We start from the raw sequence: 27032 nt of genomic DNA, 5'->3' as shown, positions 1-27032 counted from the left end.
ATAAATATTTATTGAGCATCTTCTATGTCCCAGGAGATGCAGAAATGAAAAGACACAGCCCTTGACCTTAAATTGCTTGTCAGTGGGAAGCTTATTAAAATTAAATTAAAACCTATATGCAAGGTAGATAAATACCATAAAAGAGTTAGTAGAAGTATATAGATAATGAAAGGGAAGAAAGGCATCTAGGAGTGATCCAGTTGATCACCTCCTCCTCTGTTCCTGCCTATGAACACAAATGGTTCCAGAGACAGTGGCAATGAGAAGCAACCCTGAGTTTGAATCTCTGAACTGTGATTTCCAAGCTGTGGTTGGGCTCTACGATCCTAAATTTCCTCTTGCAGGTCATAAAGATAATAATGCTTACGTCAATGGGGTCATAAAAATTAGAGCTAATCTATAAAAGCATCTAGCAAATAGCCTGGCACCAAGTAGCAGTGAACAAGCAATACACATAGGTACATACATGCACCATGAGAGTAGACCCTTGTTGACTCTTGTCAATCCTCATCAGGTTGGGCAACAGTTCAAACTAACCAGAAGAACCAATTCCGAGTATCTGGGGACAGGAGGTGACATTCAGGTGACAGGTGAAACACATAAAAGCCAAAGAAGTTTAATTTCTTCAAAAGAAATGTTATATTCTAACGAATGCTAACACTGATAAAAATCAATTTTGTTTAGGGTGTTAAATTATAGTAGGCTACAGAGGACAATCTTTGAAAAGTACTATTTGGGTGGTGGTGGTTTCCCTAAGTGTGTGAAGCTTGTGAAAATTTATTGAGCTGCACACTCAGGATATGTGTATTTTATGTGTATTAAACTTCAAAAGTTTATGGGGCGCCTGGGTGGCGCAGTCGGTTAAGTGTCCGACTTCAGCCAGGTCACGATCTCGCGGTCCGTGAGTTCGAGCCCCGCGTCGGGCTCTGGGCTGATGGCTCAGAGCCTGGAGCCTGTTTCCGATTCTGTGTCTCCCTCTCTCTCTCTACCCCTCCCCCGTTCATGCTCTGTCGCTCTCTGTCCCAAAAATAAATAAACGTTGAAAAAAAAAAGTTTAACTACAAATTGAACTTTAATACAGTTAAAAATATCTGGATTTTCTTTCTTTCTGGTCTGAAAGACTCTTTTGTCAGGGGCTCTGAAATTAATAAATGCTTTCTGTCAATTCAGTGCTGTTTTCATTTGGCGGAACAATGCCTTTGCTTACACTCCTCAGCTCTGTGTGAAGAGACTATAATTAAGTAGGGATGTTTCCATTTAGTAAATAAGCAAGAAAAACAGCACAGCAACTACACCTCTTGGACTCATCTCTACATTTCAAGACAAAGCCACCTACAGTGGGGAGGGAGTTCCACACAAAGCCTCTAATGATGGAAGAACACCCTCCTTCCTGAAAAAGTCCCAGCCATGCCTTCCCCTGGTATCACTCAAAAAAATCCACTTTTACTTTGCTCCAATATGTGCCTCTTCTCTCAGAAGGTCCTGCCCCCTCTTCTACTCTGTGTGTGTTCTTTTTCCTCTTTGCTGCAGAATGTCTGGCACAGCCTCATCATGCCCTATCCCTCTTGATCCATTCACTCTAGAATCTCAGCACTTAAAAACAAACAAGCTATTTCCTCTAGGAAAGACTCTGAGTTCTTAATCTCTTCCAGATGGAATAAACTTGACAGTTGATGTAAGTGAGAGTCATTGGATTCAAAGCATATTGGAGATGGTATTCAATCTCTACAGGTTCATTCAGGGAATTAAAATTTTTAACTTTTAATGCTTATTGTGGGAAAGTGAAGAGTATACACTGTGAGAAACTTCTGTAGGAGCACTCTTCTCGAACTGGAGGTTTAATGCTTATTACTTAGCCCATCGCAAATTCACTTGCCTTACTTGTAAAATAATGGTGGAAATCTCTCCCTCTTAGGGTATAGGAAGAATTAAATGAAATAATGTGTGAAAAATACTTATGATGTTGCCTAGAGCAAGGAGTGTTCAGTAAATGATGGCTGATTAGTATTCTTATTCTTTGAATGTTTATGATAAGAACCTACAATGAGAAAATACAAATAGAGTGATCTAAGATTATCAAATATCTATTACTGGTTTTACTCAAATTTGAACATTCCACAGGTTAGGAAAAAGGGAAAGGGGCTAACCATTGACTTCTTTCCTAAATAAGAATGACCAAGGTCCATGACCTCAAAGAGCTTCTGGCCAAGTTGGAGAAATGAAACACAATCACCTTGGAGAGATGGCTGCTGTAGTTACTGGGCTAGAACCCAGGATGAAACAGGTGCAGAAAGGGAGCCAGAATAACCCATTACGATTCAACCACACTCCGTACTTGCACAACAGTGGGGACTGAAAGAACCCTGTGCCAATTCCGACCATCACATCATACATGGTACACTCTCAGCGACAACAGAAAGAGCAAGTCAATTTTCCACTGACCGAGTGTGGGCAATTCTGCCTGCCTGTCCACTCAAGGAGATACAAGATCACTCATTTCAGTTCCCAGGTGGGTCTCCAGGGCTTATCAATCCAGGTCCCAGCAGGAAACTACAGGAATGTGTACATGGGTAGTGAAAGGTAGTTTATAATAAAAGAACTACTGATCTATGGGCAGGGTTAAAGGAAATGACAATGTAAAGCTCCCAGACTGGCAACAGCAGTGATCATTAACAACTCTCGGTCTGAGGATTCTAGAGGGAGGGAAGTTTCCAAAGCCTAAAAGAGATGTGGGAAAGGACAGGGCTGCCTGACATCAGCTGGAGCCTCCAATGGTGGGGAGGGAACAGAGAAATAAAATCCTGACCTCACGCTCCTCCCTCCCACTTACTTCCTGCTCATGCCTCCCACTGACTGAGGCAATGGCAATGCAGCCTAGTAATGCAGTCAGTCCCTGTAGGTCAGTCTCTGGGGAACACGGAGGGCTGGGAATGGGGAGAGAATGGATCTGCAGGACGAACAGAAATGTCTCACGTACAAGCTGGACATCTCAGCATGCTGGATGCAATTCTAGTGTAGAGAGGTAATCCGGGGTAACACAAGGATACTTTGGACTATATGCATTTTGACACCCTGCATTAGACGAGGCTCTGCTGGGCTTTACCTCAGTCTGCACAACAAATCGGTGAATTATGCATTTTCTTGCAATTTTAGAGATGAAAAACAGGCTCAGAAAGGTTGCATGTTTTGATGAGAGACAGGAGAAGAGCTCTGGCACATGCTTCCCCAACTCTAGAAATCTCAAATGGCTCTTTCATTTTACCAGTTGAAAAGTAACAACAGAGACAGATTGGCAAAGTGAATGTTACAACGACAAGGTTCACCGCCCAGCAGTTCCGCGGGATCAGGAAAACATGGCAGAAATAACCAGCACAGTCAACCTCCACCGTCAGTGAACCCAGTCTGCCGTTGAAGCAGCAATGTGTTTACCTTTAAATCAGCTCTAAATGACACCTAGAGCTAGAAATCTGTAGATGACAAGCTAGGGCTGATGGCTTCTGACAGGCACAGCTGGCTTGCTGCCTGTTCCGCATGTTAACAAAGCTTGAATATTACTGCCATACGTTATATGGGGATAGCATTGCCAAGAAACAGTAAGGGGAATGTGATTTCCAAGACCAGACCCAGAGATGTTTCTCAGCCCCATTTAAAAATCTGTTCAGCTGCATACTGTTTACTATCATCTAGTGGCGTTCATTATCGCTACCGCCCTGGCTTGAAGTTACAGAAATTTTGCAAAGTGGAAACTGCAGACGGAAAAGCAGTTACGATCACGGGCTCTGGAGCTGGAAACCCAGGTTGGGATGGTCCCCATGCTTTCTGGTAGTTCACCTTGGTGAACTTGGTGAAGTGCTTGGTATCCAGTTCATCGTTATCGTCCGAATCTGCAGGGCATACACCACTGTCTCTCCAATTCCTCTGGTCAACATCTGGCCCTAACAGCATGGATGTCACCTTGCTCTGTCACTCTCGTGCTTGCTGGTACTCTACGTTAAGCCTGATGCTTCCTGCCCACCTCCCACCAGCTTTTTTAGTGATTTACAATATTGTAACTTATCTTATCTACTTTATAATTGTGGTCAATAAACATAATATTTTACCATTTTAGCCATTTTTAGGATATAGCTTAGTAGCATTAAGTACATTCACCTGACTATGCAATCATCATCACCATCCATCTTGAGAACGTTTTCATCTTCCCAAAGCGGAACTCTATATCCACTAAATAATAACTCCCTGTTCCTTCTTCCCCCCGGTCCTCGGCAACCTACTTTTTGTCTTTATGAATTTGCCTACTCTAGGGACCTCACATAAGTTGGATAATACAACATTTGTCCATTTATGACTGGCTTATTAGCATGATGCTGTCATCCACGTTGTGGCACGTGTCAGAATATCCTCCCTTTTTAAAGTTTACTTATTTTATTTATCTTTACACCCAACATGGGCTCGAACTCACGACCCTGAGATCAAGAACCAGTGCTCTTCCGACTGAGCCAGCCAGGTGCCTCAGAATCTCCTTCCTTTTTAAAGCTAAATAATATTCCATTGTACATATGTACCACATTTTGTTTATCTATTCATCCATCAGTGGACATTGGTTACTTTGACCTTTTGGTTAATGTAAATAATGTTGCTATGAATAGGGTTGTACAAATATGTGGTCAAGTCCCTGATTTCAATTACTTTGGGTACATATGCAAAAGTGGAATTGCTGGATCATATGGTAATATTACGTTTAATTTTTGAGGACCCCCCCATACCATTTTTCATAGTGGCTACACCATTCCCACCAGCAATGCACAAGGGTTCATCTCCCCCACATCCTCACCAACACTGTTACTTATTATTTGTTGTTTGTTTTTGTGATCACCACCCCGATGAGTATGAAGTGACCACATCATCACTTTTTGTGTTTCCAATGGATCTGTGTTCCCAGATGCATTTCACTACCCCTACTTCCCAGTCTTCGGGCATAACCAAAAGTATAGACCCTGGCTAGTTCTGTTCCCAGAGAACAGGCATGAGCTCAGCTACATGACCAAACTGGCCATGAGGTTGGCTCCTAGATGGCCCTTCTCTGGCAGGCTGAAGCTGCAAGCTGTAAAAAAATTAGAAAACCCACAAAATTAGGTGAACCAGGGCTGGATGTTTTCAACATACATACACACTCTTTTCCATACTTTACACTTAGAACTTATAAGGGAATGTTTAGACAGAGAAAATGTTTGAAAATAACTGCAGTATAAAATTTTTGTAGATATTGAAAATGATAAAACAATGAGTTTGTTTTATATAGTCTCTCCAGTCCAAGGTCCCTGACAGGCAAATTATTAAACATTTTAATAACCTGTCAGGTGAAGCCCACAATTTTGCATGGCCTGTTATATAGAAACTTTTTTTAAAAAGAAAGGAAAGAGGGGCGCCTGGGTGGCTTGGTCAGTTAAGCGTCTGGTTCTTGGTTTGGGCTCAGGTCATGATCTCATGGTTTGTGGAATCGAGCCCCACGTGGGGCTCTGCACTGACAGCACAGAGACTTCTTGGGATTCTCTCTCTCCCTCTCTCTCTCTCTCTGCCCCTCCTTGGCTTATGTGCGCTCTCTCTCAAAATAAATAAATAAACATTAAAAAATAAATAAATGAAAAGAAAGAATAGATGGTTAGGAGCACCTAACAAGGATGCAGTTCTAGATCAAAAGTTTCCCATGACTCCACATAGAGCTGCACATATAATAAAACCCCTTAAATTTCTAAAATTGTTGTTAAACACCCTGTGAGAAGACTTTAAAGACAAAGTCCTTTAAAAATAGCATCATTTTAAAACTTTTTAAAGCAGTAATCTCTTTTTTCAAGTAAAATTTTACAGAAAATCCCTTTTTTAAAAATTTCATGTTTGTAACACAACATATACTTACAAACGTTAAGCAATGAAACCTGTATGGTAGCTTTGATTACCATACACACAAAAATACAAAAATATGAGAAGTGGTGATATTTATTGCTCCCTCAAGAATCAGCTACAAAATCCAATTAATTTGTGCATTTTGTTTCAGTTGCCAGGGTATAATTATCCGTGGATTGTGCACATCTCCTCATATCTTGCAAGCAGAAGCACTGACAGCCCATGTTCTAAACTATCTTTTCAATGTTTGCCTAATGAGCAGACTTGGAAGATAGTGTCTCTCTCTGAAGCAAAAGGGCAGACTGGTTTACTGTCCTGTATAATAAAGATAATGTCTCCCTCTGTGCTAGAGAGCAGTTTGCTTTAAGACTATTACAAAAAATTCAGGTTCCTCATGCTTTCGATCCTCTTCTGTAACCCAACCCTGGCAGGTGTCATCTGGCACCCATTGTGCTCTGCTATAGGAACCAAAGCTTGCAGAACTCATTCCAGAAAATGACGATACTCTGGTTATTACTATTGCTGAGAGTAACAAACTGTCCTTTGTCTCTGACCCAGGGGTCTCCTGTCTTCTGCCGGCATCCAGGAAGTGATGGCACGCAAACTTGTTAGCTTGCAAATAAAATAAAATCCAAGATTCTTAACAGTTCTTGACATTAGTTATACAGCATGGAAATCATTTCTTGTCACTCAGACAAGCAGTTGTGAAAGGAAACAACTTTTAACCTACTTACATTGCAATCTTAGGACACTCTTCAAATAAACCAAGAAGACAGGAAGTGTTCACTCCAAGATTGTATGAATCACTATCAAACTGAGCAGCACATGTAAACTGTGAAAATGTTATACATAGCCTATTAGGAAGTATTTTTATTAAAGTTTGCAAAATAATTAAAATGTATTTTGAACACAAAATTGGAATCAATTCATAGGACTCAGTATCTCAGTTTGAAAAGCACTTCTATCCCAGAAATGGAACAAGATGGAGTCAAAAGCTTAAAAACTTTTAAAGACTTTTTTTTTTCCTCCAGCTCCATGCTTTAGGGTTACATCAGTCATTAAACCTCTCTCTAGCTCATCTTCCTCATCTCTACAGTGGGATTAGTTGTGTAATAACTCCCAGCATTGGGCAGGGGGCCAAATATGATAATGCGTAAGATGCTTTTTAAACCCTAAAGAGGCAAGACAAGGTGAACCTCTGGCTAGTGTTGTTTGCCATTAAAAGCAAGTTCTCTGTAGCGCTTTCATGGAACAAGTTCAGCAGCTCACAGCGATCATAGCACGCGGAGTCCTTTGTTCATTCAATAAATATTTATTGTGCCAGGCACTGGGAGGGAACAGGAAAAAGATCCCAGGGGCACATGGGAGAGAAACCTCTGATAAGATAAAACACACAAAAGGGCTTTTCCCCTTTGGATACAGTTTCTCCCTTATATTTCCCTTCAGTCCTATGGAGGAGAGAATATAAAGGAAGCCGTGGGACTTCAACAGAAATCTAATGGCATGCAGGCACTGTAAACCAGTTCTTCACTCAGGTTTATACTCCTAAGCAAACTAAATAGACCATGAGTGGCTGGAGAGAGAAATTCCTGCTGCTGAACAGACCAAAGGCCCTTTAGGTGAAAAACTAAACTAACGTCTTTATGAACCAGACCTAGAAGGGACCTACCTCCATGTTAAGACTGAGGTTAAATTAGAATTGAGAAGTCTCCTCTAGGTCTCAAGATGAAAATCAGGGTTAGTTTAAAATGTGCATTTAGGAGCGCCTAGGTGGCTCAGTTGGTTGAGCTTCTTACTCTTGATTTCGGTTCAGGTCATGATCCCAGGGTCATGGGATCAAGCCCTGTGTTGGGCTCTGTGCTGAGTGTGGAGCCTGCTTAAGATTCCCTCTCTTTCTCTCTCTCTCTCTCTCTCTCTCTCTCTCCTTACCCTTCTCCCCTGCTCATGCTCTAAGATAAAAAAAAAAATTAGTTTTTAAAATGCACATTTCAAATATTGGTTTTAGTAAGGAAAGTCCAGATTGTACCTCGAACTTATATTCTCTTTTATAGCTAACTCTATTTATCAATATATAGAGAGAACACTTGATAATCCTGAGTTCACCTTTTTCCTTAAAGAGATCTATTTTGCCAACTGCTAGATGATAATCAATCTTCGTCGTTTGGAATATGCACCTGAAATATCTTCTGCCACGTGAAGGCTGAGTACACAGATCCACCGTTGTTCTTTTAAGTCACAGGTATTTCTATCCTGATGATGCAGGTTTCATATGAAAACTAAAAATTGCACTATTTGGGACAACGTGAGTTTTGTTCATGCATTGCATGTCTGAGGTATCTGGGCCCTTGCAAAATTAAGTGGGAAACGGTATGCCCCTCCTGGAGACGGCGTGCCCTATCCTATGCACCTTCAGTCCATAGTGAAGGTCTGATGAACGCCTGTTGATGGAAGTGCAGTGGGACCTGAATGTTCTCAGATGAATTGCTCAAAATGACAAATTCTGGGCATTGATCCAGGGGCACACATCCTCCTCACACTTCTGTCCAGCTGGCAGCAGTAGATGGTCAGCAAGATACGCTCATACCCTGAGGTAGGCCCTGACCTGTGTGCTCATACATCATGTTAGTTCATTTAAGCCCCACAAGAAGTCTACGAGGTCAATACAATCAATATTTCCATATACCAGGACGGCAACGGCAGGCACAGAGAGGTGAAGCCACTTGCCAACAAGGCACAGAGCCAGGATCCACACCCAGGCAGCCTGGCTCCCGGCTCTTAACTTCTAGGCTAGGCTAAATCTTAAAAGAATATGATAATAAGAATAGATACCGTTCATTTATATACTGGTTTACTACTCTAATAGCAGCTGCTAACATTTCTTGGGCTCTCACTCTGTGCCTAGCACTGTGTTCAGCAATGCACAGATTGTAAATTCCTCCCAACAGCCTTTCCAAGTGGGTCTCAGCCTTGCCTCCATTTATGACCCCAGATCAGAGAGTTTCAGCAGCCTGCTCAAGGTCGCAGAGCAAGCTAGTCGGAGGCCAGGACTGGAGAGCAGGGCTGGGTGACTCCGAAAACCCACACCCACTGTCACTCACTATGCAGAGGACTCCGGTCACCAGCTCTCCCATAACCTTCCTCATGGTGGGACACCCTGAAAAGGCCAGCTTTTGCCCCTTAACTGGTGTTCGTTTGAGTACCTCTGAGTTGAATTAACTGGAGCAAGATGGATGCTAAGAGGTAGCAGAGTCACTGTGAGTTTTGAAACACAGCTGTGTCCTACAAAATAGCATACTGAGAAACGTCTCTATGGATAGGAAATCAAGGTGCCCAGAAATCAGCCCGGTTCACCAAAACCCCAGGCAGAAACCACCCAGTTTCACAACGTTCTATTAATAACCCAGAACAAGCAAGCAAGAGGAGGGCAAAAAGGATGTACTGACAACACAGCCAGCCCCCTCCAGAGCTGGTGGGAGTGTGTGGAGAGCAGCGGCCTGTGCACCTGCTGCCTGGGTTCAGGTGTCCCTCTTGAGCCATATCGCCATCACACAGAAATGATTTTATTGCCTCAGGTCCCAAATGCTCCTCCCGAAAACCAGGGTGATAATGTAATGTCCCATTTAATTTATATTGTATTTTATATTATTATTTACTACGCTATTATTTCTATTATTATTTACTATTCTCTTATTACTCCATTAAGAGAGTTCAAATAAAATAATCTAGTAGAAGTGTTTTGAAGAGCTTAATTTACAAATAAAAGGTGTTTCTATCACACTTTTAGCATACCATGTAGATTCATCTCTTTTTTGGGGGTGCCTGGCAGGCTCAGTCAGTGGACTGTGGGACTCTTGGTCTCAGGGTTGTGGGTTCGAGCCCCATGTTGGGTGTAGAGATTACTTAAAAATAAATTCTTTAAGGGGCGCCTGGGTGGCTCGGTCGGTTAAGCGTCCGACTTTGGCTCAGGTCATGATCTCACGCTTAGTGAGTTCGAGTCCCACGCTGGGCTCCGTGCTGACAGCTCAGAGCCTGGAGCCTGCTTCAGGTTCTGTGTCTCCCTCTCTCTGTCCCTCCCCTGCTCACACCCTCTCTCTGTCTCTCAAAAAAATGAATGAATGTTAAAAAAATTTTTTCTTAATAAATTCTTTTAAAAAAATGTATCTCTTTTTTTTTCTTACAATACTGTTTACTATATTCCCTGTGTTCTTTAGTCCCTAAATCTATAGGTAGATTTGTGTTGAAGGAAAATTGCTTTACTCTTCTTTTCCAATGTCTACTTAGAATTATTTCAGTTACTTTTTACAGAAAATTCCATACCCAGATATTTACAAACTCCATGTTATATTTTACTATAAACTACATTTTGAAGAAAACATTGATTTCATTAATTTAATCTCCACAAATAATAATGATACATCTTTCCTAATAAAAATGTTTTCTAAAATTTTGAAGAAAACACTGATTTCATTAATTTAATTTCCGTAAGTGATAAATAATGATACATCTTTCCTAATAATAAAAATGTTTTCTAAAATTTATTAACAACCTAGTAGCAATAAGTTTGGGCTGTGGGCTCCTAGGTTCAAATCCCAGATGTTTTTACTAGTGAAGGGACCTTGAATAAGAGCTTGAATCTCTCCCTACCACATTTTCCTGGTCCATAAAATGGATACAATTCTTCTAAATCAGGTTCATTATGATAATAAAAAAAATGGACTCGTCAGGATGTCTGATACATAGTTATCAACCAACAAATATTATCAATTGTTATTATTTTAAAAGGCAAAGAAAAAAAAGGAACATATATTTTGCAAGGCCTTCTTTCATAAATGTTAGAGATATCCTAATACAAGTATTCTGGCTTTTAAAAATATAGGAAAAAAAACTTCAATAGTAAAATAAATAAAATCCTTGAAGAGGTGAGCTGTGCACAAAACTATTTACTTCTTCACACTATTTTTTAAAGTACCCAAAACTTACAAAAGAATATACATGCTGACATTCATAGAAAAGATATCCAGGGAGACATGAGAAATACAATAAAAATGATTAAAGGTACGGTAAACAAAACTGATCATGTAGGTACACTGAGCCATCAATTCCAAAGGCCCTAAAGGTTGTTCCATGTATGTTCCAGCAACCAACAATAGGGGCCAAGACTGAGAGGCAGCAGCTAGTTCACGCAAGGTTAAGTACTGATTAAATTACTTTTCCTAGCATCAGCACCTGGGTGGCTCATTTGGGTAAGTGGACTTCGGCTCAGGTCATGATCTTATGTTTCCTGAGTTTGAGCCCCACCTCAGGCTCTGTGCTGACAGCTCAGAGCCTGGAGCCTACTTCGAATTCTGTAACTCCCTCTCTCTACCCCTCCCCTGCTTGCACTCTGTCTCTCTCTCTTAAAAATAAACATTTTTTTTATTAAAAATAAATAAATAAACAACTTTTCCTATTACTAATTTCACGAGCATTTTGAGGAATAAATTTACTGGGAAATTGAGATACTGAACACTAACTGCACACAGAAAAAAGGATATAGCAATATTGATCCGTGGAAATGACATGTTTTTGACAACATAGAATCTTACGATTTGAAAGGACCATCATAGTGATCAAATTACTTACCACCTGCTAGAATTTTCCGAAAGGAGCTAAGAAAGTAAAAGAAAACAGCAACAACACATATACATATACTCAGATGTACAAACAAAGGTGCTAATGGATCCCTTCCATTCAAGTTCATGTGAGTCCAGGAGATGAGGGGTTTTGTATACCTCGGTATAGAAAGCAAGAGACGAGAGAAGTAGCACACATGGGGCATGTGTTGGACAATACCAGCACCAGAAACAGGTGAACAGAACTGGGATGGAGGCAGAACACAGGAGAGACAGACTCCAGGGTGGCCATCGCTGTCAGGCTAATATCTGAAATGACTGTCATCTCTGGGGCCTGACACACCGAGCTACTGAGCTAAATATTTAAGTAATTGACACAATTTATTCTAATTCCCACAATAGCACTAAACACCTAGGAGGTAAGTGCCATCACCACTCCTATGTCATAAAAGAGGAGGTTTACAGAGGTAAGGTGACAGGGCTAGAATCAAACTTGTCTGGCTCCTAGCCATCATGCTGCTTGATCCGACCCCCTGACCTACCTCCCCATGCACCAACCCACCCATCACAGAGTAGGCTCTTTTGTGCGATAAATACATATTTCCAACTCCCTCAAGCCTTGAAAGGCAGCCAGAGTTAAGGAGGTAGTGTCTGCTCTAATGGCTGCCCTGGAAAAAAAAAACAAAACAAAACAAGGCAGGATGGAAAAGGGACCACAGGAACAGCAGATCTGCCCAGACACGGACTGGACCGCCAGGGAGATCTGAGATCCAGCCTCTGAATCCTCCTGACTACAATGCATTCCCCTCTTCAAAGAGCTGAGAGATTATTCCTCTTACACCATCCTGCCTCCTGAAGTCCTCTCACGACTCATCTCTTAACCTGAACTTGAACTTCCCCTGTAATTGACACTGCTTCTCCAGCCATTGACAAGATCAAACCTCCAAGTTACACAACGGTGTTCAAAAGAGAAAATAGGCAACTGCATGACTTGAGGGCAAACAGCAAGCTGCAACTTTGCAGGGTTTGTGTTTTTTTTTTTTTATGTTGGAATTTTGTCACATCGACTTACACGTAGAAAATAAGTATTTAAATATTTTATATTTAAATAGAATCTTTATTAAGAATCTTATGAAATCAACTTTATCCCTGGCAAAGAGAAAAGCAAATGAGTGATGGAGTCTTCCCATATTAAAGGGAACAGTTATGTAACCATCTCGCGTGAAGAGCCAGGCTGAAGTCAGAATGATAAAAGCCCGAAATAGCCCTGCTTCTCTCCACAAGTTAAGATCACACGGGGGATTCCACGAGCAACATACTTCTCATACAGCCTCTGTCCTCTCATGAAGGCCTTCACTTCATTGTCCAGCGGGAAGGTGCCATCATCCTTCCGAAAGCGGTAGAAGAGTTTGACGTCCTTGAATTCCTTATGTTCATCACACACTGAAACACAATATACACAGAGAGGCCCATAAGAAAAAAACAAAACAAAACTCATTTAATTCCTCACATGCAGTGAGATGCTAATTAAGACTTGTTTCACTGCCTCATTTCTCAAGCACACTCCTCTATGATTTAATACAGGTATTTAACACAGTACCTGGAATAGAGTGAGTCTATCACCATCACCATCACCTCATTGTCTAGTAAAAGGGTCACAAAATTCAATTCATCATTCATTCCACAAACTCTTCTTGAGCACAATGGGGGAGGTATCAGCCTCAAAGAATGTGAAGGCTAGTGAAATAAAGAGCAATGTCAGCATGTAATAAAAATATGGTACAACATGGGGCGCCTGGGTGGCTCGGTCGGTTGAGCGTCCAACTTCGGCTCAGGTCATGATCTCGCAGTCTGTGGGTTCGAGCCCCACGTCGGGCTCTGTGCTGACAGCTCAGAGCCTAGAGCCTGTTCCGGATTCTGTCTCCCTTTCTCTCTGCCCCTCCCCTGCTCACACTATGTCTCTGTCTCTCTCAAAAATAAATACACATTAAAAATATATATATACGGTACAACAGGGCAATGAAAGAGGTGAGGCGATACTGAAGTGACAGACCAAAGAACCCCCGTCGCCTAGCTGCAAGGAATGGACACTTCTCTGAAGAGCTCGCATGTAGTTAGAGACCTGAAGAATGGATAGAAAATGGGCAAAAGTGAAGAGAAAGGGCATTTCAGCCCAAGAGAACATCAACATATGAAAGGTCTTGGTCAGTTTTAGAGATTTCAAGGAGACATGTTCATGAATGTTCGTAGAGATGTCGAGAGTAACAGCAAAAATTTGGAAACCCCTTAAATGTCCATCAGCAGGAGAACGGGTAAAGGCACAAAGGCATAATTATACATGGTATACGCAGCAGTGAAAATGAGCAAACATGGATGAATCTCACAAACAGCATGTTAATCAAGTTGTACAAGAATAATCATGCATTTTTATAATGATTTAAAGCACTTGCAACAGTATGATACTTTGCTAAGAGATGCATCTACAGAAAGGAAAAAGTATGAAGCAGTAAATGGAAATAAGCCCAAATGCCTCTCGGAGGAAAGAAGGGAATGCCACCAGCGAGAGGTGCACAGGAGACCAAGTGTTCAATCTCTTAAATGGGTAGGTTTGTATCTGGAATAGAAGACGCAGCCCGTGTCTTCCTCCCAAGCTACCTTGACGGTCGGTGGCCACCTCACTCACCGTGATGAATGATGCCCCGGTCTGCTAACTTCTGCATGAGTTTGATTGCTGTCTCTCTGTCAGAAGCCTCCTTGTGCTCAATCAGCCAGTCAATCAGTTCTTTGGCAACAAAGCAGTTTGGGTAGGTTTTGAGATGATGTCGCCTATCTTTAATAACCTTTTCTTCATGCAGCCTGAGCCTGGAAAGAAAGTTTGGCAATCACTTCAGGAATTTTAATGACAACACAGATCAGTCAGCCGATTGCAGAGCTCAGTAACAAGTGGAAGCTCTAAATGCATTCGAGTGCCGTTCACATCCCTGTATGTCAGTGGGGGAGGGGGCGGGGAGGTTCTACACGGTCAGGGCCCAGAGGCCCCAGACAGTGATTGCACCCCCAGATCTAGAGATGATGCAAGCAAATGGAGGGGAAAACAACCATGGACAAGCTAGAGCTCTCCTGCCAGCCTGGAAACCGAGAAAAGCTTTCTCACCCCTGCTCTGTCTCAATGCCTTCTCTTTATTCCTCCACCAGTGGGCTTATGGCTTCGACCAAACAGCAAACAAAAACTCTAGAAACTTGCTGAAACCAGGTACTTCCTCTTCATCACAGATTGCTCAAGGTCACCACGTCTGCATTCGTTCACGTACGTAACAAATGAGTGTTCCAACCTCTGCTACTATGCACTTCCAGGAATCAGAGACCTATGTGGGAAAGTGCACAGGGACCCTGGCCTTCGCCTGTCCCGCTTTCTATAGGGGCAATAGCTTATCCTTACGTGACGCTTACCAGGTTCCAGATGCTTATTTGAGCACTTTCCACAGATGCACTAGTGTCTGCAACAACCTCATCAGAAGTTATTATTACCATCTCCTTTTTTTTTTCTTTTTTTTTACAGCAGAGAGAACTGAGGCCCCAGAGAGATTAAGTGACTTGCCACACAGCTAAAAAGTGATGAAAATTAGATTTGAACCTGTTGGTCTCCCTTCAGAGTCCAACTTCCCAAGTGTCACATCCTGCTGATTTTAGCCAGGGAGGGATAAACAAAAAATCCAGGAGAGATAGATTAAAGCTGTTGGACAAACACAATTTATTTACAGGCTGATGGATTAGTGTGGAGAAAAGTGGTTGACACAGAACCTTCCCTTACTCCCTTCAGAACTCAGTGGCTTTATTCCAAAAGAGTCTTTTTTTTAATGTTTATTTAATTTAGATGGGGCGCCTGGGTGGCTTGGTCGGTTAAGCGTCCAACTTCGGATCTCACGGTCCGTGAGTTCGAGCCCCACGTCGGGCTTTGTGCTCACAGCTCAAAGCGGAGCCTGTTTCGGATTCTGTGTCTCCCTCTCTCTGCCCCTCCCCCGTTCATGCTCTGTCTCTCTCTGTCTCAAAAATAAATAAAGGTTAAAAAAAATATTTAATTTGGGGGGGTGGGGCAGAGAGAGGGGGAGACAGAATCTGAAGCAGGCTCTACGCTCTGAGTTGTCAGCACAGAGCCCAATGCAGGGCTCGAACCCACGAACCGTGAGATCATGACCTGAGCCAAAGTCAGATGCTCAACCGACTGAGCCACCCCGGTGCCCCTCCAAAGGAGTCTTAAACCTGCCTTTCAAAAAGAAAAACAGTTTCTTCCATTTGTTTTTCCTTCTCTTATCATCCTTGCATTTACTTTTTAATTCTTGAGTTGGGCGAAACACAAGATCAGTTTTCTTCCTGTTTCACCCCCATCATCCTATGCCCCTAACCTCATTTTCTTAACTGCCACATCAGTAAATCGCACAATAACTGTATGAGCTTGGCAAGTGGCTTAATGTCTCTTTCTTCCTCTGTAAAATGAAGGCAGTTATGCTCAGCCTATCCTTGGCCACGTTGAGACTGGGCGACATAATGTCTATTAAGTACCAGCACCCAGCATAGTGCCTGGCACAGAACAGGTCCTGACCTCCTTTCTTCTACTCCCTAAGGAAAAAAGTAGATGATACTCTTGCCTGCTTTTTGAAAAGAGCTCACCTAATGAAATTTAACGGGTTTTGATACCCCAGGGGTTATAGTATATGTTGGGAGAACTCTGAGGCTTAGATCTCTTTCTTGCTAGGCCACTGTTCTAGGCTGAAGTATGTTCCCTTAAAATTCATATGTTGAGGCCCTAAACCCCAGTACTTCAGAATATGACTATATTTGGAGATGGGGCTCTTTTAAAAGGCAATTAAATTAGGGGCACCTGTGTAGCTCAGTCGGTTAAGCATCTGACTTTGGCTCAGGTCATGATCTCGCAGGTTGCAAGTTCCAGCCCCACGTCGGGCTCTGTGCTGACAGCTCAGAGCCTGGAGCCTGCTTCAGATTCTGTCTCCCTCCCTCCCTGCCCCTACCCCTCTCACACTCTCTGTCTCTCCCTCTCAAAAATAAATAAAGAAAATTTAAAAAAAATGTTTTAAGGTAATTAAATTAGGGGCACCTGGGTGACTCAGTCCATTAAGGGTCCAACTTCGGCTCAGGTCATGATCTCATGGTTCATGAGTTCAAGCCCCATGTCGGGCTCTGCACTGACAGCTCAGAGCCTGGAGCCTGCTTTGGATTCTGTGTTTCCCCCACTCATGCTGTCTCTCTCTCTCTCAAAAATAAACGTTAAAAATAAAATAAAAGGTAATTAAAACAAAGTCATGAGGGTGGCCCTAATATCATATGACTAGCATCCTCATAAAAAGAGGAAATTAGGACTCGCTCATGTACAGAGAGGAAACCATGTGAAGATACACAGAGAAGGTGGCCACCTCCAAGCCAAGGAGTGAGACTTCAGAAAAGCCAGCCCTGCCAGCACCTGGATCTCAGATTTCTAGCCCCCGTACATTTCTGTTGTTTAAGCTGCTCAGTCTGTGATTCCCTGTAATGGTGGCCTAAGCTAAGACAACCACAAAGTACTTAAGACCGGAGGCACCTGAGTGGTCCGGAAATGAAGTGCTCGGCTGGGACATCAGCACGGAGAAGGGAGAGGAGGAGAGAAATGAGGGTCCTAACTCCTGTAAGCTGAACAGAAAGAAAAAAACCAGGGCACCTGGGTGGCTCAGGCAGTTAACTGTCTGACTTCGGCTCAGGTCACGATCTTGTGGTTCGTGAGATCGGGCCCCACATCAGGCTCTGCACTGATGGTGCAAAGCCTGCCTGGGATTCTCTCTCTCCCTCTCTCTCTGCCCCTCCCCCCTTGCTCTCTCTCAAAATAAATTACAAAAAAAAAAAAACATTTTAATTGAGCTCCTACTATATGCTCCATATTATACTAAACATTTTCACATATGCTCATTTTTTAAGTGTTTTATTTATTCTTGAGAGAGAGAGAGAGAGAGAGCACAAGCAGGGGAGGGGCAGAGAGAGAGGGAGACACAGAATCCGAAGCAGGCTCCAGGCTCTGAGCTGTCAGCACAGAGCCCGACGCGGGGCTTGAACTCACGAACTGTGAGATCGTGACCTGGGCTGAAGTTGGACACTTAACCGACTGAGCCACCCAGGCGCCCCGACACATATGCTAATTTAACTTCTATGGCCTGAACGTTGCATGCTCCCCAAGTTCATATATCAAAATCCTAAACCTCAAAATGTCAGTTACGAGGGCAGTCAGAAACAAGACTAGGAATATGAACACTAGGCTCTCGTCCGGACACCGCCAGTAATTCCAGACGATTACACTTCTGAGCACCAGAATCTTCACTGGGAAAATGGGGACAATTATATCCATGATGATTACTTCATCACACAGTTACAAAGTTCATTAACAAAGATAAAGACAGCATTTGAGCCCTTACTATTTGTTAGGCACTGTTTTACCTGCTTTATTGGCCATCAGTCCTCATGACAACCCTCTGACGCAGGTAATGCTAAAACTGCAATACCAACAGAGTTGTAATTATTGATAAAAAATAAATGAAGCTTAATAAAAAACATGTTCACATAGGGGTGCTAAAGCCTCACATGAATCCTTCTAATTAATTCAGTGGCAATGACACTGAGTAATTTGTTTAACATGCTCAAAGTGGCAGAATGTGAAACATTAATTCTTAGACACGATGTCTGTCAGGAATCCAAGAATAATGAAGACCAATTTATTTAGAAGTTGAAACGTGGAACAAGCTACCATCTAATTTGGTGGAGGAGGAATATGTTATGAGCCAAGAGAGGAGATTTAGCTCCTATAAACTTTCCAATTAAAAAAAAATTATTAGGTAATATTTACCTTTAAATACTACAAAATAGAACCTTTTGGTTACTATCCTTTCTTGAACCCTGAGAGTGGGGCTAATTCTCGAGCATTTTTGATTCCCGCCGATCCTCACCCTGCACAGAGGGGAGAAGCCCCTGCCTCTTCAGCTCTACCGGGGCCTGGTACATTTCCATGTTTAGAAACCTGAGCAGACAGATGATGGAGGGGAAAGAACTCTGGATCCAGGAGAAACTGATATTTTTAGACAGGTTACCGGGGTCAATAATCGTGCTACCATCTTTTTTTTTTTTAATTTTTTTTAACGTTTATTTTTGAGACAGAGAGAGACAGAGCATGAACAGGGGAGGGTCAGAGAGAGGGAGACACAGAATCTGAAACAGGCTCCAGGCTCTGAGCCGTCAGCACAGAGCCCGACGCGGGGCTCGAACTCACAGACCGTGAGATCATGACCTGAGCCGAAGTCAGATGCTTAACCGACCAAGCCACCCAGGCGCCCCAACCATCTTTTTTTATTTCATAGCCAGAAATACAGAATTCTAAGAACGAGCATTAAGAATTATACATTCCAGGGGCGCCTAGGTGGCTCAGTCTGTTGAGCATCGACTCCTGATTTTGGCTCACGTCATGATTTCAGGGTCGTAAGATGGAGCCCCAGGTCAAGCTGAGTGTGGAACCTGTTTAAGATTCTCTCTCTCCCTCTGCCCCTTCCCTGCTTGTGCTCTCTGTCTAAAATAAAATTGTAAGACAAATTGTACATGCCAGAAAAACTACCCCAATAAAAAGATAAGAATTTTCACACTGCCAACACATAACCAAGTGTTTCCATGTAGCATTGTGGGCATGTAATGTTTGCTGAACAAATGAATGTCCAAGGACACTAACAGAAATGACGCCATTTTCAAAAAGGTAAGGAGGCTTCTCAAGTAACTTAATAGGAGTCCCACTCCACAACTTAGTAGTAAACATCTATTATTACAAAACTACGCTTTCAATTCCCGGGTAATCAATTTCCAAAGTTTTAATCCCTATTGTACATGTATGAGTGTTTTCCAAAAAAACATTTTCCTTTTACCTGAACTAAACTTTACCCCTTACAGGTTTTCACAACTTTTTTTTTTTAATGTTTATTTATATTTGAGAGAGAGACAGACAGACAGAGCACGAGCAGGGGAGGGGCAGAGAGAGAGGGAGACACAGAATCTGAAGCAGGCTCCAGGCTCTGAGCTGTCAGCACAGAATCCCACATTGGCTCGAACTCATAAGTCGTGAGATCATGACCTGAGCTGAAGTCAAAGGCTTGGCCCACTGAGCCACCCAGGTGCCCCTGGTTTTCACAACTTTTAATATGCTAATATGCATGGAGATCTCCAAAAACGGATTAGAGTAAGGAGTATTTCAAAGTCTTACGGAAAAATGAAAATTTTGAGTAGCTAAGCCTCTCACGGAATACAACGACTTCATAAAATGATGAGCAAGGGCCTAAAAGCCACATTTTTAAAGTAATCTCCATACCCAACATGGGGCTCAAATTCACAACCCTGAGATCAAGAGCCACACACCCAACCATCTGAGCAAGCCAGGTGCCTCCTAAAAGCCACACTTTTAAACCATGTTTCCTGGACACATTGGTCACACTGTTTGCCATGTCCAACATCCCCTTCCATTTAAAACTGCCTTCCACACCTTACCCACCTCAGTTCAGGCAGAGTTCATGACCCTAGACCTGTTTCCTATGCCTGGGGCAGTTCCTGACTGAAAGAGCCCTTGACCTAAGGTGGCATCTGCACATACATGCCCCGAGGCAATTCAGTGAGGCGACCAGAGGCACAAGATCCTACCCAAGTGACAGTAATCAGCTATCCGAGCAGAACGGCTCCCTCCCAAGATTTAAACTGGAGCTGAAGTTTCAAACTCTATTCGTGCCAAGGAACACTTTCTTCGAGCGCAAATTACCCAGGTGTAATTGTGTTAAGACGGAGCAACGTGGGGCATTCTAGCTAAAGGGCTGCCAGGTCCAGAGTATTTCCTTGTTTTCCCATTCGGTTCTCCCACATACACCCTCCACATCCCCAACACAGTCTGCACGGAATTCCTAGAGCAAAGGTGAAAAATTCCCAAGACTGGAAGATACTGAAGAAACTGGCCAACCAGGAATGAGAAGCAAGCAGAGAGGCCAGCACAGCGAAGCTACGAGGGCAGGAGAAAGAGCCCCTAAGTCACAAAAGAGGGACAGCAAGAGATGCCTGTCCCTGGAGTGCGTCGGTCCCTTAGAGTTTTCCAGTTCTTCTTCCAAGCTGTGCCCACCTTAATAATAAGCAGAACAGTACCAATCCCTTCAGGTGACTGAATAAGCCTCGATTCCCCGAATCAAAAAGAACCACAGCTACCCAGTCTTACTAAGGTCCTTCCATCCTGGCCAGAGGCCTCTTCCAAACTTCCTCACCTTTCTCACCTCCTAACCACGAATGCACCTGCCCTAAAGTCTGGATACACTGGGCTCTTCTCCATCCCCCGCACATGCCATCACCTTCCATGCCTCTGCTCAAGACACAGATCCTTCTTCTGCCTTCAATAATTCAAAAAATGTTATTTGCTCTTCAGCTTAAAAGGCACCTCCTCTGTGAACATTTCCCCAGCCTCCAAAAGCCACAACACCTTCTTCCCTCCCTTCTCCCACACTATTTTAGTGCCGGTAGGAAAACATTCATCTCGCTGCATTCCACTTAGATGAGAAGGATACAAAGGGAGAGTTGCTTATTTATTTTTGTAATTCTAGTGCCTCGTTCATAATAGGGGATAGATCCTTGTTGACGTGAAAAATCAATTTGCTCATACAATGCACTCAGCACGGAGAAGGCATAGAGCAGAATAGTCTTCTGACTAACAGAGTCCAAATCAGTCCACATTGAACCACTGGGAAGAATAACCATCCCTATTTTAGCTGCATTTTCAATACCACTGGCCAAGAAATTTAAATACAAAAACCACCTTCCCGACGTTCATCTGACACAGCTGGTTCATTCACAGGCTTTAGATTCAAGGTGATTTTGTAAGATTCTATTCCTGTCCAGCAAACCAGCTGTGGGACTTGCATCAGACAATTTCCTCTCCCAGCCCCAGGAGAACAAACACTACTGAGCGCAGGGCGTTAATAATCCCTGCAAAATTACCGTCCATCTGATAAGAAATGCAGAAATTGTTTTTTGAAAAATAGCTTGCAGGGAACCGCACAGGTTGTGGGGCCCAGGGAACAAAGGGGGGGGGGGGACAGAAAGCACATATTCTCATTTAAAAACAGCGTCATAAATCTCAGCCAAAGTAAACACTTTAATTAAAAAACACAGCAAGCCAAACAGTGAGGCTGACAGTGTGAGCCTTGTGACTTGAGCAATAGCCCTGACATAGATGTGCTGTAAACCAAAGCTCTTGTCTTTGCCAGATGTTCAGCACCAGCTCATATCTGTCCTTGGGGATAAGAGAACTCAGAGAAAATCACTCTTGATCACCTACCCCTGAAAGGACCCGAATCTAAAAGGATGAGAAAAAAGACAGGAACAAATGAAATCTAACCTACTGCATTTCCTTTTAATGTTTGAATTTACTTTGTAATTAATATTTCAAATTATCAAAATAATATATGCTCACGGTAGATAAAAAGAAGCTCAATATGTATAACACGACACTGGGTACTGATGATGCTAACTGTCAAAGCTGGGAGACAGGTGCATGGGGTTCACTACTGTAGTTACTTTGGGGTGTGTTCAAAATTTTTCTTGACCCCCACTGTTCAAAAGAACCCAACATTAATAGTTTCTTATGTATTTTCTTATGTACACATGTATGGCTATGTTTATGTATATATATTTATGTGAAATAGGATCATAATACACATTTCATGAGGTTTTGCTTCAAGAAGATGCTTGAATTCTCCCAACCTGATCAGAACAACAGACAGTGATAGGAAGGAAAGAGCATGAAACTGGTTAATGTAAACAGAGCACATGTGATTCTGGAAAGCCAGAGGGAACTGGTCTCACACACCCCCAATCCCACCTCCCCCCCCCACAGGCACGCTATACAGAAAGCTGCAGTGAGCACGTGATGTCAAATATTCCACCAGCAAGACCCCTTTTCAGGAGGGTCATAAAAAATGGCTCTGTGAATCAGGAACAAGGTCAGAGCCATAAGTTCTATACAGAGCCCTTCCAGGGCATAGGTCAAGTCAGTGCAAAGAAAAGTCCCGTATATGCTGGGTATCTTGTCACCACAACAAATTGAGATGGTAAACACACCCAGGAGGGAAGCATGTTTGATTCTGAGTCCCATTTATCATTCACTATATTTGAGATCTTGATGAGGAGTATAAGCAAAAATAGTAAGTCATTTATACTTGACATCTGAACACAGCCACACGCTCAGAACTGAACCCAATGACATCCCTGTGATCAGGAAGGCATTGTCATATTCACTGACAGATAGAGAAGCGAGTTCAGAAAAATTAAAGTGACATGCTCAAGTCACATTTCAACCAGGGGCAGGGTCAGCACTTGAACCCAGATTTTCTGACTTCCATGTTTAGAAAGAGTTCCGTGGGGCGCCTGAGTGGCTCAGTTGGTTAAGTGTCTGACTTTTGGTGTCAGTTCAAGTCATGATCTTGCGGTTTGTGAGTTCGAGCCCTGTGTCAGGCTCTGTGCTGGCAGTGTGGAGCCTGCTTGGGATTCTGTCTCCTCCCTCTGCCCCTCCCCCACTCAGTCTCTGTCTCTTTCTCAAAAATAAATAAAAATTTCAAAAAAAAGGGTTCTGTGCCATCACCCTTTAAATGGCAGAAGCACCTGTCTTCTGCCTGTGGTTTGCTCACGTAGACAAAGAAAGAGAAAACATGCTCAATGGCCATGGAAAGGTGAGAGTTTATGCAATTTATACATCACCCAGATGCTACCAATATAAATACAGACAGGGCTCACAGAAGTGCCCACAAAAGTCATCACATTGTCTTCATGCCTGTGTTGAGCCAATGTTGTAGAATTCAGGTGACACTCCAGGGGGGAGGGGCTGGAGCTGGTGAGTTACACCATCTCAGAGAGTCAGCATCCGTTCACGCAGCACATGTAACAAACACTTTTAATGACAGTGCATAAGAGCTCAAGAGGCCCTTTCAAACCCTTCATCTCATCCTGGCGATAAGAGGTAAATACAGGGTCAAGACGGGGAGGCCCCTAAGTCTGCCTTCCTTACCTCATCAGACCTGAGATGTTCACTGTCTTCTTTCTCCTGTGGCTTTTTCCTAAGAGGTCTCCTGCTCTGAGGAGCCAAGAGCAACTGCATCAGCATCCCCAGCTCTGATCTCTTCCCTGATAAGTCAGAAGGACAGTGTTCTTCCTGCTTACAAAGCGCCTTTCCAAGAAGCTCCGCGATTTTTTTTTTCAAGTAGGCCATTATTTGTTTACACCACACCCAGGCGTATCAGGCCTCTAATTGCCATTTTACAGGTGAAGAAACAAGTCCAGATTGGTTCACGGAACTCACTGAGGACACAGAGTGACTCACGGACCAGTTCTGGTTACTGAGTCAACTGAATAGGTGGCAGCAAGTGGGGAATAAGAAAGTATAGCTTTCAGGTAGGAACAGGGACTCGGCTGCATTCGTCAGTATCCTCATTCTCTACTAGTCATTCACTCATAGCAGAGCTGTGGAGCCAGAACGACTGGGGCTTAAATCCAAGTTCCATCCATCATTTGCTGTGTGACTTTGGACAAAACATTCAACTTCTCAGTACCTCAGCTTTCTCATCTACAAAATAGGAATAACAACGTAGGTCTCATATTGTGAGGATGAAACAAGAAACTGTGTCAAGTGCTTAGCACATAATAAGCTCTCAATAAATGTCAACCCTTACTGCCGTTCTTATGCAATACATATTTCACTGTCAGATTCTGCCAGAAGCACCACCAAGAGGCCACTAACTATGCATTTGAGTTACTTTATAGAACAAATGCAGCCCTTAAGTTGCTGACCATTGTTTTCCAGTATGGGTGCAGAACTTTGCATTAAATTTAATTAATATCTCTGGGAGCAAATCAGGGAACTAAGGTGAGTTAGCAACTCCTGGAGAGACTTAGCTGTTCTTCTTTGTTCAAGGAGGAGAAAAAAGCCCTGCAGGCGGGTGGCAGGTAAAAGCAGAGAAAAGGGGAGAGAATGCTCCGTCACTCCCTAAAAACACACGGAGGCCTCTCCCCCTGCAAGATTACTAGAACAAATCTCACCCCTTCTGTGGTGTCAACCAAACCGAGAATTAAGATCACTGACTTGTTTTCATAGGAAACAACCTTGAGCCTATCCAGCCAAGCCCTCCTGACTACATCACTGCTGCACGGGTGGGAAAGCTGACACTGAGAAGGTGGGCGACTTGCCCGTGTTCAGCCCACTGGAACTTCAACTTGGCCTCCTGAATCCAATCTGACGACCTGCTGAACTCACTCTAGCCTTTATGGAGGAGTGGCCCACTGATGAGCGAGCTGGCCTAGTAGACTCTGTCTGGGACAGCTTCTCAAGTCATTGTTCGTCACACGCAGCCCGTACCCCCTCTTGAGAAAGACACTGCATTCCACCACCACTCTTTCCTGGAGAAGAAACGGTCTCAGGGCCTATTTTAAACAATGAAAAAAAAAAAACTTGAACTACACAGATCATGAAATAATAACTAAATACTGTTCACTGGACTCCTTCCCCCCTCCCCAGTGGAATCTGAAAAATACCTGCCAGCTCTTCTGTGGACAGGGGCAGAGATTCAGGTTAGAAAAGGTGAAGGCAGAGATGCTCAAAGAGAGCCTTCAGTAAGATCACCAGGAGGGCCTCCTAACCACAGAGGGCTGGGCCCCATCTCCAAAGTTTCTAATTTAGTAGGCCTGGAGGTGGGCCCAAGAATCTGCGTATCTAACAAAGGCCCAGACGATGCTGATGCTGTTTTTTAGGGAGCACACATTACGAACCACCACTGGACTGGAGTGAAACAGTCAACATTGTGTTGTGGAACAAAAAGAAGAAAAGAGTAAGGGGAGAAATCAGGGGGGAGAGCGGCCCATGAGATGAGCACTGAGCCAGGAGACCTACGAGGGGCAGAGTGTGGTCCAGGTGGGACTTCCTCTCAGGGCGTCTGTTTTCCAGGCACCGGAAATCGGGACCCTGTGAGTCTACAGCCCACACTTTGCCAAAAACCTTTAAAAGGCAGACAAGTGAACTGCCCCCAGGGCCACCCTATGGTGTGATTCTTAGGGACCCCCCCTCCCTTTAAATGTATCTCCCCACCTGCTCCCTGATGCTCATTCCTCCTTGAGGAAGAGGGTGGCTCTCTGTCCAATAAGAAGGCATAAAAGTCTTTTTCTTCTTCTTTTTTAAGACAGACCTTGGGCTGAGGAGCAGGTGACAACCCACTCATATTAAATGGAATCAGTTAAGCAGCAAGTATAAATGATGACATGGTATCTCTTCCCATTTTGATGCAGAGGAAGTTTAAAGTAGGAAGGTGTAGGGCTTTGAGGGAAGAAGAGGAAAGAATTGGTCTGGCTGGTGGAAGGGTGCCCAAAGCAGAAGCTGGGCTCAGAAAGTAGACCTCACAGTCCTTGCTCGCAGTATGAGGGGAGCAACAGAGCCCAGGTGCTGTGTTTTCTGTGGGAGGAGTCAGGGCACCCAAAGTGTGTGGAGTCTCTGTCCAGGTAATGTGGCCCCAGAGGAGGGCTCTTACCGAATGCGGACCTGAGGTTCCTAATCTGGAAAATGAGGAAACTGATTAGGTTCTTTCTAAAATCTCTTTCAACTCTTACTTCTCTGCTTTTTTTTATGGACACCCTGAAGAGCCTCCAGGGTAAATCCTCACTAACGAGATCAAAATAGAACAGGCCGTTTGGGGCACATTTTGTACTGAAAAGATCTACCACAAACCACAAGGCCTGGGAGCACAAACAGCAATTTCATTTCCTTTGGGTTTCCAAACAAGGATGAATGTATCAAAACGAATCTTGTGCTAAGCATGCTGTACAAACACTGTCTAGGGTTACGATCGTCTATTTTCAGCTCACAAGGCAGATGTCAAAGCGCCATAGGCTTTGGGTATGCAGGTCTGTGACGTGAGAATAGAAAGTTTCTCTGGGTTTACAGTATTTTCAAAGGCCCTCAAAGGTGTTTTCAGGGATGTCTGCAGCTGTTGTGGAGGCTGCTTTCAGTTAAGGGGCTTGTAGAAGATTTCTCAACCAGTATGCATTTATTGAGCCCCAACTGCATACCAGGCGTAGCTGGAAAAACTGCTCATGGCAAACTAGTTCAGGGACCACGTAAGTGAAACAGGTGTTGTTTCTTCAAAACGGAAGTGTTTTATTCTATGTATATAGGGTGTGCACGTACACACACACACACACACACACACACATCAAAGTCTCCATCATATGTTAAACCTGAATCTGTCCAATTACTTTCTTTTTCTTCTATTTCCTCTGTTGTAGCCAAATGCATCACCTTCATTTCTGCCTCTGTCCCTATATTTATGCTATTTTTTTTCCAGGAAATTCCCCCCCCCTCCTTTCCTATCCATCCAGGAAAGTCTAGCTTATCTCCACCTTCTTCCACGATGTCTTCTCTCATCCAGCCAAATACTA

General features: G+C 43.3%; 1 protein-coding gene across 2 annotated transcripts in view; it reads right to left on the bottom strand.

Annotated features, from left to right (window-relative positions):
* The window catches only part of DEPTOR (DEP domain containing MTOR interacting protein), a 135592-nt gene that overhangs the window by 78666 nt on the left and 29894 nt on the right, over positions 1-27032 (bottom strand). For both annotated transcript variants that reach the window (XM_047074134.1, XM_047074135.1), the window contains exons 2-3: positions 14197-14375; positions 12833-12956 (exon numbers count right to left, since the gene is read on the bottom strand). In XM_047074134.1, the coding sequence (XP_046930090.1) occupies positions 12833-12956; positions 14197-14375 (303 nt within the window). The remainder of the gene's footprint in view (positions 1-12832; positions 12957-14196; positions 14376-27032) is intronic.

The sequence above is a fragment of the Lynx rufus genome, unplaced genomic scaffold, assembly GCF_022079265.1.
Source record: "Lynx rufus isolate CCGP_SWC_20201006 ecotype Redwood Valley unplaced genomic scaffold, mLynRuf1.p SCAF_12, whole genome shotgun sequence".
NCBI classification, from domain to species: domain Eukaryota; kingdom Metazoa; phylum Chordata; class Mammalia; order Carnivora; family Felidae; genus Lynx; species Lynx rufus.
The sequence above is the reverse complement of the archived record's forward strand: the minus strand, read 5'-3'. Positions and strand labels throughout refer to the sequence as shown.